At 27.4% G+C, this 21597-nt stretch overlaps 5 protein-coding genes across 5 annotated transcripts in view; 3 read left to right on the top strand and 2 right to left on the bottom strand.

Moving 5' to 3' along the window:
• On the top strand, positions 1-1560 carry LOC101506920 (UDP-glycosyltransferase 84B2-like). Its single transcript, XM_004511827.3, has one exon. The coding sequence runs from the start codon at positions 15-17 to the stop codon at positions 1449-1451; it is 1437 nt and encodes a 478-aa protein (XP_004511884.1). The 5' UTR covers positions 1-14; the 3' UTR covers positions 1452-1560.
• A 9417-nt stretch (positions 1561-10977) lies between these two features.
• On the top strand, positions 10978-12029 carry LOC101506585 (uncharacterized). The gene is made up of 3 exons (XM_004511826.4): positions 10978-11501; positions 11619-11777; positions 11896-12029. Exons 1-3 carry the CDS (start codon positions 11166-11168, stop codon positions 11935-11937), a joined length of 537 nt encoding a protein of 178 aa, XP_004511883.1. The 5' UTR covers positions 10978-11165; the 3' UTR covers positions 11938-12029.
• A 438-nt stretch (positions 12030-12467) lies between these two features.
• CYP81E2 (isoflavone 2'-hydroxylase-like) lies at positions 12468-14805 on the bottom strand (the record flags this gene model as incomplete). The annotated part of the gene is given in 2 exon segments (NM_001282318.1): positions 12468-13230; positions 13883-14805. Coding segments are annotated over 2 exon segments (1500 nt in total). The 3' UTR covers positions 12468-12621.
• A 459-nt stretch (positions 14806-15264) lies between these two features.
• LOC101505947 (cytochrome P450 81E8-like) lies at positions 15265-18679 on the bottom strand. Its single transcript, XM_004511824.3, has 2 exons — positions 17711-18679; positions 15265-16065 (listed from the first exon to the last, which is right to left on the bottom strand). Exons 1-2 carry the CDS (start codon positions 18602-18604, stop codon positions 15457-15459), a joined length of 1503 nt encoding a protein of 500 aa, XP_004511881.1. The 5' UTR covers positions 18605-18679; the 3' UTR covers positions 15265-15456.
• A 1431-nt stretch (positions 18680-20110) lies between these two features.
• The window catches only part of LOC101505624 (solanesyl diphosphate synthase 3, chloroplastic/mitochondrial-like), an 8894-nt gene continuing 7407 nt past the window's right edge, over positions 20111-21597 (top strand). The window contains exon 1 of the mRNA XM_004511823.4: positions 20111-20467. Within this exon, the coding sequence (XP_004511880.1) occupies positions 20315-20467 (153 nt within the window). The 5' untranslated portion in view covers positions 20111-20314. The remainder of the gene's footprint in view (positions 20468-21597) is intronic.

Genomic DNA, 21597 nt, shown 5'->3' with positions numbered 1-21597 from the left:
CTAAGCACACAAAAATGGCCACAATTGAAGAAGTGAGTGTGATGATTGTGTCAAATGCATCACAAGGTCACATTAATCCCACTCTAAGATTTGCTAAGCGTCTTATTTCAAAGGGTGTTCATGTCACTATAGTCACAACTCAATTGGTTCGTGACCGTATGCTCAAATACAACAATGTTACCTCGACTAACACAAACTCACAAAATTCCCAAAACAAACAAATCCAATTTGAATTTTTCTCTGATGGTCTTAGCCTTGATTTCGATCGTGAAAAAAACACTGAAATATTTATTAATTCTATGCGAACAACCGGTTCCAAAAACATGTCAAGTCTTATAACAAACCTTGCGAAAACTCGTGACTATTATTGCATTATTGTTGACCCCGTTTTGTTGACTAATATACAAAACTTAGCTATTCAACTTGAAATTCCCGTTGCATTTCTTTGGATGCAACCTTGTGCCACTTTTTCAATTTCATATCGTTACTTTAGCAATATTAATTCATTTCCCAATTTGGATGACCCAAATGAGAAAGTTGAATTACCCGGACTTCCTTTATTAAAGGTAAGAGATTTTCCTACTTATATGCTTCCTTCATTTCCTCAACATAATAGACAAATTATGGTTGATATGTGTCAAGCTTGTGACAATAATGTTAAATGGGTTTTGGCTAATACAATATATGAATGGGAAGAAGAGTGTGTGAAATCAATGTCTAATTTATCTCCCGTGTACACAATTGGGCCATTGGTTTCCGAATTTATTTTAGGTGAAAATGAAAAAAATAATGTTAGTATGAATATGTGGAATGCTGAAGATTCATGTATTGATTGGTTAGACAATAAGCCAAATTCCTCGGTTATTTATATTGCATTTGGTAGTATAATTGAGTTGAAACAAAAAGAGGTGGATAATATTGCTATGGCTTTGAAAAATAGCAAAAAATCATTTTTATGGGTTATTAAGCCAAAATTGAAAGGTTATGAAAAAGATGCTACAAAATTACCAATTGGGTTTTTGGAAGAAACAAATGGGAGGGGTTTGGTTGTAACATGGTGTCAACAAGAGAAAGTTTTGAGTCACCCTGCTTTGGCTTGTTTTATGACACATTGTGGTTGGAATTCAACGGTGGAGAGTGTGTCTTCTGGGGTGCCACTTATTGGTTATCCATTTTGGTTGGATCAACCAACTATTGCTAAGATTATTGTCAAAGAGTTTGGAAATGGGGTGACACTTAATTTTGAAGTAAATGAGGTTCCTAGTGTTGAAGAGATTGAGAGGTGTATTAAGGAAATAATGGATGGGCCTAATGCTAAGGAGATTAAGAATAAGGCAATTGAAATGAAAGAGATTGCAAGAAAAGCATTAGTGGAAGGTGGTTCTTCCGACAAGAGTATCGATCAATTTGTCAAAGATCTTGTTCATGCTCATAATTTTGCTCGAGCTTGATCCTTTAAAATTAGTCTTGCAATCACTTTTAAAATTAATCTCTTATAAAATAGTGAAGTCTATATGTATTTTATTAAATAAGACAGTGAAATGTTAGAAAGAAAGTCAATAGTTACCCAATGTCTATTTTTCATTTTATATTTATAAAAAAATAAAATGATAGATTTTTAATAGTAAAATAATTCTAGTTATATATTCAAATAACACAAGTTTTTTTTTTTTTTTTTTGCTCAAACAAGCAGATTATGAGGAATCTCTTTAAAAGGATATATATTGTGTGTTCTCTTATATATGATAGTTGTTACAATAATAAAGATAATGACACTCAACCATTTATTTATTTAATTTTAAATGATTAATCAACAATTTATTTTTCCTAAATACGGCGGTCAAAATCTTACAATAAAAAATCTTGATGATAGTTATTGAAAATTGAGACTTGTTAAGGAGTCTCTTAATTAATTGTATTTTTTATTCTCCAGAAATTGATTAAAAAAAGTGTGTTAAAAACATTAACTTAAATAGTACTAATTTGTTTTGAAAATAAATAAATATTAATTAATTAATATATATAATATACATCATTTTTCACACTAATTTATCTCTTTAATGAATACCCTAATGTTTGTTTGGTTTATGAAAGAAATAGTAAGAAAAAAATAATAAAAGAAAAGGAAGTATAGAAGAAAAGAAAAAGATATTTTATTATTTCTTTTATTATTTAAGTCAAACTCTTCCCCCTATAATTTATGATATCACCAAATTATTTTTAAATAATTTATATTCTCTTAATGTATTATTAAATATGGTTATTTTTATTTTTATTTTTATTTATACCATAAATGTTATTTCTTTTAAAATATTTAATCCATTCAATTTTTTTTTAAAAAAAAATATTTGATTTAATTATGGTCATTTGTACAAAATTCGATTTTTTACAAAAATATTTTATCCAACAACTTTTAGTTTAAAATTAAATTTTAAGCTAAAAAATAACCACAACTACCAAACATATTTAATTCTTTTTAAAGTTCTTATATATAACTTTAATTTTGAAGTGATTTTTAGCACTCTAATAAGACTAATTAAATATCGTATTTTTCTATTACTTGAATTAAATGGCATACACAATTTTTTAGTTAATATTTTTATTCAATTTATTTTAAATTACTTTAAAATACTTATGCATGCATTTTTCATAATTTAAATGTTTCCTCTTTTAATTTATTTCTCTTAGAACCTACTTGAATTATTCATCTATATATGCACTAAATATAATTTTTATATTAAATTATTACTATTTTAGAATAATTTAACTTTTTATTTTGTTATCTTTCAAGTTATAGTTAGCTTGTTAAAATATAGCATATTTTATTTTTATAATTTTAAAACATAAAAAAATAGTAAGAAGCAACAATAACTAAATAAATAAATTTATTTGGTATGCATTGTGAATCTAATTTTTTTACTAGTGCATATAATTGTATATAATTTTCATTTTAGGGTTATAACTCATAATATTTTTTTTGTTTTACTTTTTTTTTGTTTTTTTTTCTCATTACATTTTTTTTGTCTTGGATTTGATTTATGTCCTCAAATTTTTGTTATTTTTTCTTTAATTTAATCTATTTTTACCTTATAAAGAAAATGTTAGCACACGGAAATCTTTTCATATTTTGGAAATTAATATAATAAAGTGATATAATAGTGGATGTAATTAATATAAATGTAAAACTTTCTAATACGTAATAAATTCTAAATAAATAAAGAGTCCTTTTGCAAAAAGAAATGTTTTTGCCCCGTGATACATCTTAATCTTATTTCATAAAATCGCAAGACACGAGCATGGTGCATTTTGTTTATATCCTCTCTTCTTCTTGTGACTTTTTTTAGGAGATGAATAATTATTAACGCATTTTGTTAATGTTGTGGTTGCAAGTGGAAGATAGTTGATAAGTATAAGATAAACATCAAGTTTCTCTAAAATCTCACCTTAAAGGATGAAATTAGATATATTAACTATTGAATAATAAATTAAAAGTAGATATTACATATATATTATAATTAATCATAAATTTATTAATTTAATAATATTTAATTTTTGTCTAAAAGTCTTAATTCAATTGAATAGTATTTATATTATTAAATTGATTGTTTTATCTCAAATTACTCTGATATTGTTAGACAAAACGTCTTATTTCAGATTCGAACATAAAATATTATAATTATGTGAATTAATTATAATAGAATTTATCATATTTTCTATAAAATAATCATAAATAACATTTGATTTTTTAACATCAAGCTTTATTCACTTTAGATAATATAAATTGATAGCATAAATACACATTCCCTTGAGGTTTTATTAGTTATTAAAAGACATTCGTCAAACCCCCCTTTCATTCATAGAAAACGACTAGAGACCACCAATTGAGGATTCTAGCTGTCTCGTGCTTTATGCACCATTTTGTCATCCGTCAATTGTGAAAAGTGAAAATGAAATCAACAGGTTTGCAACCCAAAAGATTTTTTTTGATATTTCGAGTACAAAAACAGTTTTTTATTTTGTATTATTATACTTATACTCATACTTCATATTTTAAAAAATATTTAATTTGACATTTTTTAAAAAAATCAAAATTTATATTTTTTGGTATATATTTATGTTTTGAAAATTTAAAAAAAAAATTTAAACATAAAGTTTGAGTTTTGTTTAAAAAAATATTGTATTCTCAAGAATCTTGAATTTTTTTTTCAACACATTTATATTTTCGAAAACACAAATTTTGAATTTCGAAATACAATTGTGTACTAGAAAATATTTTTTAAATTTTTCATAAGTATTTCGAAAAACTTTGAAAAATATTTTCTGACACACAAAGTTCGAATTTTCTAAAACATATTTATGTTTTGAAAAACTCATATTTCAGAAAACTTGAAGAAAAAAATTTATTACATAAAATTTAAAATTTTTAAAACACATTTACGTTCTGAAAATTTCGAAACTCACATTAAATTTAATGAATACAAAAAATATATTATTTTTAAAAATAAAATAAAAAAGATAAAATAAATAATCTACATAAAATATAAAAGTAAGGGTATAATTTTCTAACTTTTGTCACCCTTAATTCACTTCATTGTACATATTAAATTTTATTAATACAATCATTGAACATTTTTATATTGTCCAAATGATCATTCATATAAAAAATTATAAAAATTAAATATTAGTAGTTATATGATCTTACAAAATTATTGTCGTAGCTCCATTTGTTGATTTAATGATATATAAAAGGAGACAATTTTTTATATTAAATGAATAATATTATGAGATGGAAATTAGTATTATATGCAATTTTATCTTCCAAATTGAGATTAAGAACATCAGACAACTATACTCTGAATTTCATTTCATGCCTACACTACATGATGAGAATTTCATTTGAGTCTAGTTTATCATTTGTTATAGTTGTATTTTGAAGGTATGTTTTTTAAATTTTTACAGTGTCTAATAATAATTTGTTTAAAAATTTATATTTTTAAAAAAGTCTATACAATTCAAATGATAATAATATAAACTTTCATAAATAGACTAATATGCTAATAAGATTAAATTTTATTTATTAGTAATAGTAATATAACATCATATTTAAAAAAAATAACTTTATAAGATATCTCATTTAAATTATATTTTACAGTAATATCATATAATTACTTTAAAAATTAGCAAATTTACTCCTTCTACGACAATATAAGTAAAAAAAAATTCTATATAATATTTGATCTAAATTTAAATTAAATATATATGTTATATTTATTTATATTTTGTTAAGACGAGAATATGATCTAATATAAAATATAAATTTATATAAAATTAACAATAAATAAATGATATTATTTATATTTATTTAAATAACTTGATATAATATTAAAAAAAATCAATGATTTGTAGTTCAACTTTTAACTAAATATTATATTTTTTTTTTAAAAAAAAACTTTAATTTTATCTAATTAAACTAAATCATAAATCTCTTTTGAATTAAAAGAAAAGATTAAATAAGTTTTTGATCTCTACATATTTTCTCTTCAAATAATCGTCTATCAACAATTATGATCTTGGTCTTATGTTATTTGAAGTTTAACTTTGAAAATTTTGAATAATTTTTTTCTATTATTTGAAAAATATTATAAGAACCTTGCTTAAAAATATTTAGAATTTTTAAAAAATAAAAATATAAATTAAATATAAATTTTGAAGCGTTAAACTTTTTTTAAAAAAATTATATTTAATATGTTTCTTAATAAAAATAATCTATATTTTTGTGGAAACTATTTTTATAATATTATATGCATGTAAAAAATAATTAAAATTTTTTAATAATACACATGAAATAATTTATAAATAAAGACTAAAATTATTGACGAAATATATGTATTTATAAAGATAAAAATTTATTATATATATATAAATAAATAAATCATAAACCTCTGTATGTTGTTCAGTTATATTCTCACCCCTTATTATCAGTAAATCGCCTTAGCATGTGTTTCCACTTTTTGCATCTGGTCCTCATTTTCCCCTAAAACATTTTCACAAAAAACTTGGAGCGTAGATCCTATTTGTTCCCAAGCAAATATTCTTTCCGGTCATTTTTTAGATGGTCAAATGTTTTAGTCAATTGATTTTTTTCTTCTTTCTTAATAACTTCTTTTACGGAGCAGTATTTTTGTTATTATCAGTTCGGATCATCATAACTCTCTTACTATTTGTTTAGAGATTCTGAGGGAAGTATTAGATCAAATATTTTAAGATCTCTAAGAAGTTTTGACACCACATTTCAACTCAAAATTTTAAGATATTAGGTATATGAGTCACAATTTTTCTACATATAATATTTAATTCATTCATAATCCATATGTGACTTAACTACTCACAATTGAACTCAACATTTAACAATTTTAAATTAGTTAAAGAACTTAGGCCAAATGATAGAGTTTATTTCAAAACACAATCATATGAAACTAACAAAGACTAAAAGAAAACATCAACTTCAAAATAAATAATTGTATAAATATTAGCTCACCTTTGAATTTTGTTTTTGTTTGCGAAGAGACTATTTAATAACATATTACCAATAAAAAATAATTATGATGGTAACGAGTCTATTCAATATTTATTTTTTGAGTCTTTTCTATACAAATGGGTGGAGTGAAATTTTGGCTTGATTGGATTAGATACTATAAGAGGATGATGATTGTTTGCATTGTGTTTGAATGACATGTATTTATTTTATTTTGAGGTATCGTAATAACAACATTTTTAACCAACAAGTTAAGGTAACTCAAATACAATTTTGGAGGATGTAAAACTTTTGTCTTCGGCATGGATTAAATCTAAAAGCATGGCTTTGATTAAAATTTCCATCAACAAAGTTCACAACCACTACTTATCTAAATATTGTTAGTGTTTGAGTGTTTTAGATTACTTATTGTGTATGTGTTATGTTATTTTGGTTGTGTTACGCTTGTTGTTTGTACACGATTCGTTGAATACTTTATATTTTTTTTCATTCATAACACACCTTCTACTACAAAGTGTTTATATATTTGTGTTTGGCTTTAAAAAAATTAAGTACATACACCAATTATTTAAATACTTTTTATTACTTTCTTACAAAAATATCTCATACATACATTCAAATATACCTTAATGGGTCCCACACGCCATGACCCTAACAAACCCTTCACCGTTCATTAATTTAATAAGCAAAGACCATTGGTTTGGCTTGCTCATTCAAGATGCCAAAGTAATCTTTTTCAGCCCCACATCCTTTAATTTGGGTATAAAAACTTCCAGCACTTGAGGAATAAGGTTGAAGCCAAGTGAAGAATGAGGCGTTCCATTTTACTTCTAGTGTTCATAATTGTGTTGGCTGTGTCAAGGCCAAACATAGTAAATTGTAGAGTCCATCCATCCCAAGTAAAGGCCACTCATGATCATGAACATGTCAAAGGGCTAAAGTTTCTAATGAAAGAGAAGGCCAATCACGTCTTTAGGGTTTTGATTGGTAACCAAGTCCATACCATGTCTTCAGGGCCCAGTGAAAAAGGCCCAGGTCATTAACACAATGTTTCAATTCATGACAAGTTTGGTTGATCACTCTTAGACATATGTTCTTTCAACACTTCAAGATTCTCGGTTTTTTATCGGATCTCACGATTTGATAGTGACAAATGGGATTAATGAATTTATCAGAAACTTCAATACGATAGTATTTTTTTTTTACACATTTGAGTAAATATTGAGAGGTGGATAAGTAACCACTTGATTGTTAGTTAGTTTACATTTGAGTTCGTATAGTAGATCAGCTTTGTACATCACTTATATTGATTAAAAAAAAATATGTAACTTATATAGAAAGTGTAATTTTTTGTCTATATAAAATATTTAGGCATATATTTTTTGGCATTTTATTTGTAATATAAATTTTGTTTAAGCTTGGAAAAGGAACAATTATATTAAGAATGGATGTAGAGATTGAAGAAACTAGCTCTGATTCTATAAGACAACCTAATATGCATAGAGTTCGTATCTTGCCCAATTGAGTGGTGGGCTTTTAATTGAGATCCCAAACATGCGTGATTTTAGAAATAATTTTGTGACTTCATTTTGCTCTTGCTCTATGGTTATTGTAAAATCTCACAACACATCACCCATGCTATTGTTATACCTGTATAAATTGTCTTCTCATAATAGTAAACACTTTCTATTGTTCCACTCAATATGGTTTTCCACCTAGTATGGATCTAGGAACTATTAACTCTTCCAAAATCCCTTTGTTTATTACAAAGGATGCAAATTAATACTTCCTTTGAAGCATCATAATTGTATTAATTGTCAATATTGCATATAACACTTTAAGAAATTCGAACAAATAGATATTAGATATTTCACTCAAATACGATGATCTAAATTATGTCGACAATTAAGTTGTTTTTAATACTTATATGATTTGGAATAACGACACCAAATGAATATATCAAAGAATCTCAATTGTTGAATGGAGATTGAATAACTCAATTTTTAATTTCAAATTGGCTTCAATGATACAATTTGATATATTAATTTTTTGAACTTCTAACTAACGGTTTAAATTTGCAACTACGTGATCTTAAAGAATCTAATTCCATGTTGTTATTGGTCAAGAATAACATACTGTCGAAAAGTTAAAGTTATCAATTTTTTGCTATATAACTTTTATCAAACAATGTATTTTTAGACTCTATTATTGAATAAAGCTCGACAAAATTATACTCTTAAATACATAATTTGTACAATTAACTTTATTAGTGGCTACAAAAACAATGTTAAGTCTTGTTTCAAAACTATAAAATATTTATCTTAAATGGGTTTGGATCTTTCTCCTAGAAGTTTTTTTTTGTTCAACTCTTAAAAGTTAATTCTAATATGAAATTGTTCAAATATATGTATAGATATACCATGTTAAATAGACTCAAATCTCACTTTCAAAAACTAACTTTAAAGATGAAAGTTCTCAACACAAGTATATACATTCAACATCCTTAGAACCTTCACACAATATGAAACTTTAATAGTTTGAATTCTCTTTGCCAAATATGAAAGTAAAGAGAATAGGAAAATGATATTAAAAAAAAAAAACACATTTTATTAAATCAAAATTATAGGAGGAAAATTTGAGGAAATTGAGGGTTAAAAAAAATCCTCCTCACCAAATTTTAGCCCCAAAACATTCTTTGTCAATGAAATGGAGATCATCGAGAGTACCCATACAAATTTCAAGACAACATCTAAACCCTGTTTTGCAAAATTTGATATATTTTAATAATCTCAAAATGTCTCTCCTTTTCTGATTTATTAAAAAAATTAGTATCACGTCAAACCTTTCATCACAATAACACACTTAAGGTATTATTTCTTTTAAAGATCAACAGAGTGTAGCAGGTTATGGAGAAGTTGAAACAATCTGTCATTTGTTCTTTGTGTGTCATCTTTTTAGATTCGTGTGGTATGATGTTTTGAATTGATTTGGACTATCGAGTGTGTTTTCTATGGATGCAATCAATCACGCTAACTAATTTGATAATTTTTTCTCATGCGGTCGTGTAACGCGCCAAATAATAAATTTAGTTTGATTTGCGTAACGTGAGCGATTTGAAAATCAAGAAATGAGATAGTTTTTCGTTTACATGTTTTGAATGCAAATATTATTATTGAGCAGGTTAAACTTTAGCATGGAGGTGGATCAAATTATATATAAAAGGATTTTGTTATGGGTATATTGAGTGCAAATGGATTAATCGGCGAATTCCCTTCAAGATACTTTGAAATTCTTGAAGTGAACTGTACATTCACATCAAACATATTGATTAATTATTGTTTGCATAATAAAGTTCTTTTATTTATTTTCGTGCACTAAAAAAAATAAATGACTCATAAATATTTTTGATTGAATTTTGACTCATGTAACATGAATTTTGTCTTCTAATTTATGTTTTTAAAGTATTTTTATTTGTAGATAAATTCATATCAATTGGTAAAAGAAAACAACTCTTGAAAGAGTTTCTAACCTTTGATAATTTTACAGATGTAATAGTTTGATGGCTAATTGATTCATTAAACTTAAACATTGCAATCACTTAACTCAGTCATACATAAAGAATTTGTTTTGCTAAATTAATATAACTATCAAATTTTTTTAAATATATTTTAAAAATTTCTCTCAATATCTTTTAATATATTCATTTTAGACATATTAAAAAAACACTGTGACAAATATTGGACATGGCCTATTTGAAAATTCAGAAGGCCTAGTCCTCCTAACCCTGCTTAATTTTTTTACACAAATTTTCAAAATAATTCTTTACGTCCAACTTTTTTTATTTTCTGACAGAAAACGATGACGATTATTTTTAGAATATTTGTCGATAATTCAAAAATAAAAATAGTCAATTAAAATTTGTATTTTTAATTTTTAGAAATTAAAAATTAATTTTTTTAATACAAAACTTCTTTTAACAAGACATTTTTATAATGAAAAACGAGTTTTGCGAAACACTTTTGTTGACTTATTTTTATAATAGAATATGTTTTTCGGATAAACTCTTGTAAGTGACAATTTACAAATTCATAAACAAAATTAGCAATTTTCAAAACTTATGAACCAATTTATTAGATTATTAGAATTTTAAGGGTAAATTTATCTATTCATTTATTTTTTAAAGAAAGTTATTTTATTTAACCACACTATCCTTTACCAATAAATATCGAGAAATATTTATATAATTACAACTCTAAATAAAAATTATTTAAACACACACTATAAAAATACACGTTATTGAATTATTTCTTTTTTTTTTTTTATGTATTTTCTTATGAATGTGCTTAAATAATGCCTAAAATTCGTGTCACACAATACTTTCTCTACGAAACCCACGGTTTTAAGGCCCATGGTTTTGTTTCATTTTCCTACTCCACCAATCTGCTATTACTATTTTTGCGGTGACTTCTTTTTCCACTCAGTTTAATACTCTCAAAACATCTCAAATATTTGTTTAAATTGGCATCTAAGTATCATTTTTTGTGTCACTTTCTTTCCTAATACTCCTATTCCTTTTCTATTTGTTCCCCTTTTAAATACAAGTACTAATCCTTCAACAAATCGAAACATCATGGTAGGACAGTTGAGGGCGACAAAACCAAGTCGAAGCGACGAGGTTTTGGACAGCGAGGAACAAGTGAGGATCACAAATCAGATCAAAGCTCAATTCGATGCTTTAAAACCTAAACGACCCATTAAACCCAACAGAAGCGAACCTGAAACTCAAAACCCCGTTGACTCAACACTCTCTTCACACAACATACCAGAGCTTCAAAAACTTCAATCTCTTCAATCTATTAATTCTCTCGCTATACTTTCCTCAGAGAATTTGGTGGATCCGCAAGATGAGTTTGTGGAGACTCACTATTACAAGGAGTTGTTGTCCATTGATAAACAGCATCATGCGGTTTGTGATTCATGACTCTCTTTCTATGTTTCTTTTTAAAACTTTTTAATTAAACTAAATTTTTGGACAATCTGTTTCTGTTATGTTTAATTTTGTTTTGTATTGAACTGAAAACAGACGGGAAGTGGGTTTATAAAAGCGGTGAGAGAAGGTGGTGAAGATGGATATGAGATTAAGTTACCTGCAAGCTATGTTGATGTTGGTGAAATTCAATTCAGAGGATATAAAAGTAATCCTGCTACAAATGACTGGGTTCCCAACCTTGATCAACATCTGGTATATGATGTGATATATTAATTTAGAGAGACAAAATATCTTAATATATATATATATATATATATATATAATTTGAAGTTTGTAATAGGTGATTGTTCCTTATTTTATTTTGTAACAGATTTTCGTGTCTACGAAGCCGAATAGGAGCGAGAGCACCTAGATCTTTGTTTATTGCTTGGTGTTTGGTGGTACCATGTTATGTCTACTGTAATAATAAATATAATAATACAAAGGAGTTTGATAATGCAACAATTTTTGTGATCCACAAGTTCTACTATCACTGTGAATTTTTTTATTAATAATTTTTTCTAATTCATCCACGTATGCATTATTTTAATATATAGATAATATGTCATTCAATATTTAATAATTTAATTTTAATAATAATAAAACATGTTAATTTTTCAATGTAACAAGCATTTAAGTCTCCTTTGTGATATCATTGCTTTTTAAATGGCTAAAATACTCCATTGTTCAATTTGATCCATCCTACCATTGTAGTTGTCTATAATTTGTATCATTATCCAAATTATAGGAGTTTGTGTTGGTAAATTATCCTATTTATTATTTGTTGAATTATCATATTAAATAAAGGTATTGTAGTAAAAAAAAGTTAGGCATAGTAGATAGACTAAAAAAATATAATTATTCATTCTTGAAAATGCATAAACACTAACGTCAAAACATTTCTTTTTTCAACATAACATTTTTCAGTAAAAAAAAAAACTAACATCTTTTACAAAAATTAATTTAATAAGTATCATTCAATAGAATAGCCTCAAGACACCAAAGTAAACTTCTCAACTTCTGCAACATTATTCAAAAGCCTAATAATACACGGTTGTTAATTGAAAATCTTGTTGATTATTGGTCGGGCTTTGCATTGGGCCTCTAATGGAATGGCCTTGGGCACCACAGTTCCGCTTCCTTCACTCATGTCAACTTCTTCCTTCCCAATCCTTTTCCACTCAAAGCATTGAATCAACGAGCCCAAAGTTAAGCCCAATGTTCTTAAGGCTAGGCCCGACCCAGGACAAGCCCGCCTCCCCATCCCAAAAGGAATAAAGCCACCAATGTCCCCTTGACCATTCTCAAACCTCTCGGGCTTAAAGCTCATTGGGTCAGCCCACAAATTTGGATCCCTATGAATAGCCCATGCATTCACCATCAACATGGTGTTACGTGGCACATCATAGCCTCCTATAGTACAATCGTGTGATGATAAATGTGGCAACAACATTGTTACCGGTGGATGCAACCGCAAAGTCTCGGAGATAATGTTTTGAAGATATTGTAATTTGGTAGCTTCTGCTTCCTCAATTAAGTGCTCTTGTCCAATGTGATTGTCCAATTCAATCTTTGCTTTTTCCAAAATTTCTGGATGGTTTAATAAATTAGACATGGCCCACTCTAATGTCACAGATGAAGTTTCTGTTCCAGCCACTATCAATGCCTGCAATACAAAACAAGAAACATGTCGTGTATATTGAATCTCCACATTCTATATTTCCTTTTTAATTTTATATGTATCTATATTTATAAAAGGGTGAAGTAGTAAATTTTGATGTATTTTTTTTTCTTTCAATTTTTTTATTGACCATTTGTCTTTATTTGCCTAGTCAAATAATTGAAGTCAATCCACGACGTAATAATTATTATTTGAAGCATCGTTAAGGATGAAATATATACACATCTCCATATCAGAATTTGAATTATGGTTCTTTATATGAAAGATTAATCTATTTTATTAGATTCGTATTGACCAATCAATCTTAATTTGAATCAAATCAAAGTTGATATAATATTCTAATTTAAATCTTTCAAAAAAAAAAGTTAAATTTTATATCAAATTTAATCTTTAAATCAATCTTAACAAATCAAATTTAAACTAATCAAAATTTTTAATTTAAAAAATATTATAGTAATAAAAATAAAAATAATAATACTAAATGATGTAATTTTTCTAAAATTTTAAATTTATTTTTTATCATGACGAAGTCCAATTATAAAATTCATTTGAAGAAAATAAATAAAGGTACATCAGTGTCTTTTCACCATAATAATAATAATAATAATAATAATAATAATAATAATAATTGACTCACCATAATAAGCCCTTTGATAATTTGGTCACTATAATAATCAGGTTGTGATTCTTGCAATGAAAGTAGATGATCAATCATGGTATTCAAATTTTTGTCTTTGTTATTACGATGCTCGTCAACGAGTCCTTGAAAAAGTGCATCCATTTTCTCGCCAACCTTTTTTAACTTCTTATGACCACCACTAAAATCAAACAACTTGAATAAAGGCACAAAATCACCAAGGTTGGACCCCAACCCAAACTCTTGCATCTCATTCATCATGTCTCTAAACTTCTTTGCCTCCTCAGCATTTGTTCCATCGGATTCTTCACCATAAAATCGTTTACCACAAACCATTCTCATAATAGTGTTAAATGTTAGCTCACCAAAAAGGGACCTAAGCTCAACTTTTGTGAAATCTTTGTGAGATTTTTTAGCAAGTTTTCCGATCAACCTCATCGTCTCGTCTTTTCGGATTTCCGAAAAGGAGTTGAGACGGTGAGTGGAGAGTATTTCAATTGAACTTATACGACGCAAGTTGCGCCAAAGATCTCCGTACGATGTGGAAACCATGTTTGTGTTGTTGTAGCCAAGATACTTGGTTTTGGCCGAGTGAATACGATTTGCAAAAATGATGTCGTTTTTGGTGAAACATTCTTCTACAAGAGATGCTGAAGAAACAACTACTACGGGTTGAGACCCAAATTTAAGAGTGAAAATTGGACCGTATTTTTTAGAGAGATTGTAAAAGGTGTGGTGAATTGGTTGTTTAACTTGATGGAGGTTGCCAATTATAGGAATCGAAGGTGGGCATGGTGGAAGTTTTTTGAATTTTCTTTTGGAGAATAATAATTTTGTAGTGATGAGAAAAAGAGAAAGGAAAATTATGTAGGTAAGAAAGTTGTATTCCATGTTTGAAAGTAAAGTCTTTTGTGGGAGTAATTGGAATCACGGATACAAATCGGACCATGAATACATGTGTATATATATAGAGTTATAATTTATGAAAAGTATACCATGACAAGTAAAATCATATTTAGAAAGGTCAACGTTATTTTATCTTTGATTTTACTAACTTTAATTAAAGTTGGACACGGCAGAGAGGAGAAATTTCTTCGAACAATTATGTTATGAAACTTTACAATAATAATCAAATTAAATAAATATGCAAGTTTTTTACTTTTTATTTTTATTAACTTTTACTTAAATACAAAAAACATAGAAAACATGATCATCCATTGTTTTATTAGATTGGGACCATAGAAGTCTCTTTTTAATATACTATCAATAGTTTTATGAAACAAAAACAAATATCTATTTTTTATTTTTTTTATTTTTTTATAAATACAAACGTCTAAATCTTAAAGAGTTACAAAGAAAGTGATATTTTATACACATTGAGATTTCATCCTTAAGACGGTTTATCATTCATTAAAATAAAATAGTGAGTGTTGTTATTTGGCAGCACTTTATTTTATACACATAAGTTTATTCAAAAGGATTACATGCTCCAAATGCATTCATTTTCAACAACTCATAATATCACCATTCAAGATGATTTACATCATGTTTTTCACTAGATGTCAAACAACAAACTAAAAAACATTCTTAATCCACATTGGATTAATCACTTTACACATGGCTTTCAATGAAGTCTTTTTAGGCATAGTGATTCCTCTTTCTTCAGTCATATCAATTTTTTCTTCACCAATTAGTTTCCACTCAAAACATTGAATCAATAAGGCTAAAGTCAAGGTCACAGTGCGTTGGGCCAAGTTTGCCCCAGGACAAGCCCTTCTTCCAAGCCCAAATGAAAGTAGTTTATCTACCTCATCTTCTTTCTCAAATCTTTCGGGCTTAAAACATGTAGGATCACTCCACAATTTTGGATCTCTATGAATGTCCCAAACATTGACCAATAAAATTGTGTTTTTTGGGAAGTTATATTTTCCTAAGGTAATATCCTCGGAAGACATATGAGGCACTAATAATGGAGCTGGAGGATGTAATCGAAGTGTCTCATAGATAATGTTTTGAATATAAGGAAGTTTTGAAATGTCTGGCTCATCTACTAAGCGATTTTGTCCAATGTGAGTGTCTAATTCATTTTTTGCTTTCTTCAATATGTTTGGATTATTTAATAAATTAGACATAGCCCATTCTAAAGTTATAGATGATGTGTCTGTTCCTGCAAGTAACATAACCTGTAAAGTCCATTAAAATATTAATATCATTACAACAAATGAAGAAATATATAAATGTTTACCTTCTTTTGATGCATTTGTAATTCCATTTAGTAAAGTGTTAATAATGGGTCCGATTCTCCAACTAATGCTGCCCAAATACTTAACTTTTTGCATAAAATGATCAATGAAAGTATAGCTAGACTCTTTGTCTAATTTTAGAATACTATCTTCATCTAGTAATTAAAGCATTAGGATGCAAGAGACATCAAATAAATTATATGCACATGATTTAGAGTTCAATTTCTAACACACATTTTTCACTCCTCTAACATACACGTTAACTAGTAGCATTTCAATATAAATTTTTTAATTGTTTTAATAATATATTAGTATATAGAGGGCCAGAAAATCAAATTATACTAGTATTATTATAAAAGTAAATTTAAATGTTTAAAGTGAAAAATATACTTCAAAATATAAAAATTAAATGTATAAATTGTTTTTTGTGTATTTCTCTAAAATGTATAATTTATTACTTCAATGAGTCAAATTCATACGAGCTAAAATCATGTTTCTTTTGTAACTTAGAAGAGGATATAATGACGGTCTCTCTTTTGAGCAATTAAGTTGGTCTTATTTAAATTTTTTAAAATCTTATATAAAAGAGGATATATTCTCCTTATTAAGAAATTTTTCATTACTACTGACATCTCTGTCGTTTTGTTACACACGTTCTTTCTTTATATTTGTTACCTCACCTTCTTGCAATTGGATGGAATCTTTATACTCATCATACCACTATATCATATGTGGAATGGATTCCCAAAGTAGTGCTGGAAATTTTTTGTATGCAGCACTGCAATTTCTTACTACGTAACGTGGTGGTCACGCTCACACAAAAATGTCACACACTGACATTTCGTTCTTATCTTCTTTTCAGTCTTTTGATTATATTTATTCCAAACTTAATTACTCATAACCGTAAAACATTTGGTTATTAATATGAGTTTAATGGATACTCCACCATCTAATAAAAAATTACTATGGTGTCATGTCATACATATCATCATTTTCAAAATATATTTGTGGTTTGATGATATATACGATACTAAGAGGATCGGTCAAAAACAAATACTAAAAGGATGTTTTAGTAAAAATTGATTTACATTAACATATATCTTTTATTTTATTAATAATTTTAAATATTTAATTAAACAAAATTAATTAATTAATTATATAATAAACTCAAATGAAACATTCCACACCTTAATAATCACATCATTAATATATATATATATTAATGATCTAAAATGAGTTAGTGCAATTGTAGTAATAAAAATATAAGTTCAAATCAACACACATCTAAAATGAACCGTGCGCAAAAATGAATAGATCATAAATATTTAAAGTATACAATCTAAAAAAATTAAGTTTTATGTCTAAATTTATAATTTATATGATTAAAAGTATAAAAAGTTAAATGAAAAGTAATATAGAAAAAATTTGTCAAAAGAAAAAGTAAATATCAATTCGCTTATATTTTATTGTATTTTAAAAAATAATTGCTTATACTTTATTGAAAAATCTGAGTTGATTTTTTATATATTTTATTTTGAAAGGTATATTACTTTATAAGCCTCGTCCAAACTTTAAGAAAGCGTACCATAATGAGTCCTTTGATGATTTGATCGGTATAATATTCAGGTTGTGATTGTTGTTGCATTAAGAGATGGTCTATCATAGTATTAGCATTCCTCTTTCTAGAACGATGCTCATCAACAAGCCCTTGTAAAAATGTATCCGTTTTCTTACTAATCCTCTTAAGCTTCTTCTCCAAACCATCAAAATCAAACCACCTTAAAAAGCCCAAAAAATCACCAACGTTATTTGCACCTCCTAAAACCACAATCTCTTTAAATATCTCTCTAAACAACCTCGCTTCCTCAACATCACTCACATCACAATCATTACCATAGTACCTCTTCCCCGACACCATTCTCATTAAAATATTAAAAGCCATTTCCGAAAACATTGTTTTAAGTTCAACTATACAAAACTCATCATACGAGTTTTGTGCTAGCTTTTGTATTAGTCTCATAATTTCATCCCTTCGTATTTCCAAAAAGGAATTTAAACGTTGAGATGAAAGAATTTCGAGTGATAATATACGTCGAAGATTACGCCAATGATCACCGTACGAAGATTGTACTATGGTAGTGTTGTTGTAGGCAATATATTTGCCAGTTAAAAAATGAGGTCGGTTTGCTAAAACGACATCGTTTTTGGTAAAACATTCTCGCGCTGCCGTTAACGAAGAAACGACAACGACAAGACGAGAACCGAACCAAAGGGAAAATATATTGCCGTGTTTTTGGGATAAGGTGTGGAAAGTGCGGTGGAGTGGTTGTTTGAGTTGATGAAGGTTTCCAATTATAGGAAGACATTGTGGGCCCGGTGGAAGGTTTTTGAAAGTTCTTCTTCTTGTGTGGAATATGAACTTTGAAGTGATAACTATAAGGAAAAGGACAAAGACGAGGGAGAGGGAGAAATAATTCATTGTTCGGTTGATTATGTGGGACACTTTGTTATGAAGGAATGTGAAGTGGTGGATGATATGATATGATACTATATATTAGTAATCCACTTTGTCATGTACTAATAGTACAAATAATGGTGACTTTTGGTTACGTGTATTAATAGTACAAATAATAGTGACTTTTGGTTACGTATGAGCTTACGTAAGTTTCATACTATTACGAGGGGCGAGAACGTGCATGTGATTAGGGTAGATGTCTCAAAGTTAATGCAACATATTCCAAAAGAAATTTGTGCATATTTGTTTTCACAGAAATAAGTATTTCTATAACTATCAAATTTATTGTGACAAATGTGTATGATTCGTCAAATTAAATAACAAAATTGATTGTGTTGTGCTGGTTATTTTTCGTCAAAAACTTTTAGATTGTAATAATTGATTGTGTTGTGCTCGTTATTTTTCGTCAAAAACTTTATAATGTAATTTTGGGTAATTTGTATACAATTAATAAAATCAGCTATGTCTTATTTAAGAATTCTCTTGCTTCGACCAGAAAAAGAAATTGATAAAGATAAAGATTATAATCCGGTTTCAATGAATTTTGAAGAATTATAGACCTGATTTTTTAATTAAGAGTATAAGGTTAAGCCTACACATACCATAAATAATTTAAAAAATGTAATTCATGCATATTTAATTTTAGTTTATCTAGTTTAGATAACATATAATCTCTATGAGATAATTATCAATATTTATATATGTGTATCGGATCGGAAATGAGTTGATTTATTGATTAAAAAGTTGAGTTACTGATAGATCAAAAAAGTTGAGTTACTAATAGATCAAAAAAGTTGAACTTTATATAATTTAAGTTCAATTTATTTAATTAACAAATTATAACTTCAACTTATTTAATTCATGAACCAAGTTCAACGAATTAATTATTAAGTCGGATTATATTTAAGTTGACCCGATTCATTGTCAGTCTTATATATATATTGTAGATTTTTATATTTAAGATAACTAAATTTGTTAGTATTTAAAAATCAATTTATATTTAAATGTTATGGTATCGAATATAAGATAGTCGGATGTTATGGCTGATGGTAATTTAAATTTTAGTATTATTCATAACTTTGAGATAATGCAATTTTATTTTAAAAGACAAATTAATATATTAATGAAACATATAATATATTAAATATTTGTAGAATTATTTTATTTTCAAATGTGATTTATAAAGAACAAGAAATGCACTAGGAAAAATTTTATATTTGACAATTTTTTTAATTTTTAATGATCATATGCTTTTAACTGTGTTGTTGAACATGATACAAACAACAAGTGTGTAAATAAAATATAACTTAAGAACTAAACTAAAAAATTCAAAAGATTCAAACGGAAATTGGATTAAAATTGAATTAGACTTAATTTAAATGACCCTATTTTTGCAAGAAAAGATGTTAGTTTAAGGTAAAATAATTAGATAACTCCCATACAAAATACCATGTGAAAGATTAAATAATTAAGGTTGGATTAGTTAGTTTAGTTTAGTAGAAAAAAAAAATAAAATTGACACCTTAGTTAGTTTAGTTAAATATGGCCTCACATCGCCGTCGTCACCGCATCGATTATTACACGGTGGCCTCGCTCCTATAGCAACGGCTGTTATCGTTTGTGTGTTCTCTTTTGAACTGCTCCGTCTCTTACCCTCATTCTCCATCGAAGACGATGGCGTTTTTTCGTGGATTTCATAGGATTTCAAGAAATCTTAAACTTAGTCGCAGTTCGAATGGATGTCGGTGGTTTCAATCCGGTCGACACCAGAATCGCCAATTTCTTTCATCGCATGATTATCAGTTACCAACAGACTCCACTGCAAAGGTACTTTATGTCTTAATTTTATGATTTTTCGTTCCGAATTTATTTCGTAAGGTTGTGGAAAATATTTATGTAATAATCCTAATTGTAATCAGTTTTGTTTGTACCTCGATTTAGTCTCTCATATAGTTCACTCCTGTTATTCCATTTTTTTTTTCTCTTCGGATTAGAATGATTTTTGCAATGAGTCATTTGAGATTAATATATTATAATTGATTTCATATTCTATTAATAATTTACTTGATTCCCTTATTAATTAGTTAACTAATTTTAGTGCTTCCCTATAATTGGACTTAAAAAGTAACCAAACCATGTTTTGTTGTAACTTTTAAGTTTTGATAATGACATTTGGTTTGGTTACTTATGGTTTTTCCTTTTGTAAAATTGACTAGTTACTAGTGGCAATTAAATATTAACTATGGATGAACTTGTAAATAAATAGATTATTACTGTTGTTGCTATTGTAATTTGGAATTGACATGTATGAATCTGAGCGGTAAATCATGAGTGAGGTTAGACATGAACATCTTTCTTTTGGTTCTTTTAATTGTGAAAGTTAAGTAAAATGGTATTCATTTTTATGGTCTTAATATTCCGGTTCTCGGAGGAAATGAGCTATGGCAATCTGGAGTTTGTTTGTGAGAGATAAGTAAAGTTTAACTAAAGAATTGTTCTACTCAGGATTCGAACTCGGTACTATTAATCGGTTTGACCTAATTAACTTGAAGTTCATTAACCACTTGTTGATGGTATATTTGATTCATTGCGTAAAAGGAAATTTGAGATACTTTGGGTTTAAACACAGCATTGCAGTTTTTCTACTAGAAACCAAACATACACTAGATGTCTAGATCCAGTTTGCACATTTTAGATTATCATGCTCAGGAAAAATAATTCAGTCCTATGGGAGCATTTATTACTTCTATTAGTATACTAAACAAATACTTGACGTGTATGGTTAGGTTTTTTCTGTTTTAATTTTGTTTTTTAGAGAGAGAAAGATTAAAGAAAGCTGTCAAGGTAAGGGGGTGATTATGAGTCACAACTTACAAATTATTTCTATTGCATAAAGTCTCTACTTAGGCTCCTTTTGAGAGTTTAAAGGGGGAGCAAATGAACGAACTTTGGGAGGA

This window comes from Cicer arietinum, chromosome 8, assembly GCF_000331145.2.
Source record: "Cicer arietinum cultivar CDC Frontier isolate Library 1 chromosome 8, Cicar.CDCFrontier_v2.0, whole genome shotgun sequence".
Classification (NCBI taxonomy): Eukaryota; Viridiplantae; Streptophyta; class Magnoliopsida; order Fabales; family Fabaceae; genus Cicer; species Cicer arietinum.
The sequence above is the reverse complement of the archived record's forward strand: the minus strand, read 5'-3'. Positions and strand labels throughout refer to the sequence as shown.

What these genes read in the sequence shown, in the direction of transcription:
- LOC101505947 (XM_004511824.3), bottom strand. Translation starts at nt 18,604, where the DNA reads ATGAATTATTTCTCCCTCTCCCTCGTCTTTGTCCTTTTCCTTATAGTT. An exon ending in TCATCAAAGGACTCATTATG is followed by an intron (nt 16,066 to 17,710) that starts GTACGCTTTCTT and finishes TGGACTTTACAG; the next exon opens with GTTATGTTACTTGCAGGAAC.
- LOC101506585 (XM_004511826.4), top strand. Translation starts at nt 11,166, where the DNA reads ATGGTAGGACAGTTGAGGGCGACAAAACCAAGTCGAAGCGACGAGGTT. An exon ending in TTGATAAACAGCATCATGCG is followed by an intron (nt 11,502 to 11,618) that starts GTTTGTGATTCA and finishes AACTGAAAACAG; the next exon opens with ACGGGAAGTGGGTTTATAAA. An exon ending in CCAACCTTGATCAACATCTG is followed by an intron (nt 11,778 to 11,895) that starts GTATATGATGTG and finishes ATTTTGTAACAG; the next exon opens with ATTTTCGTGTCTACGAAGCC.
- LOC101506920 (XM_004511827.3), top strand. Translation starts at nt 15, where the DNA reads ATGGCCACAATTGAAGAAGTGAGTGTGATGATTGTGTCAAATGCATCA.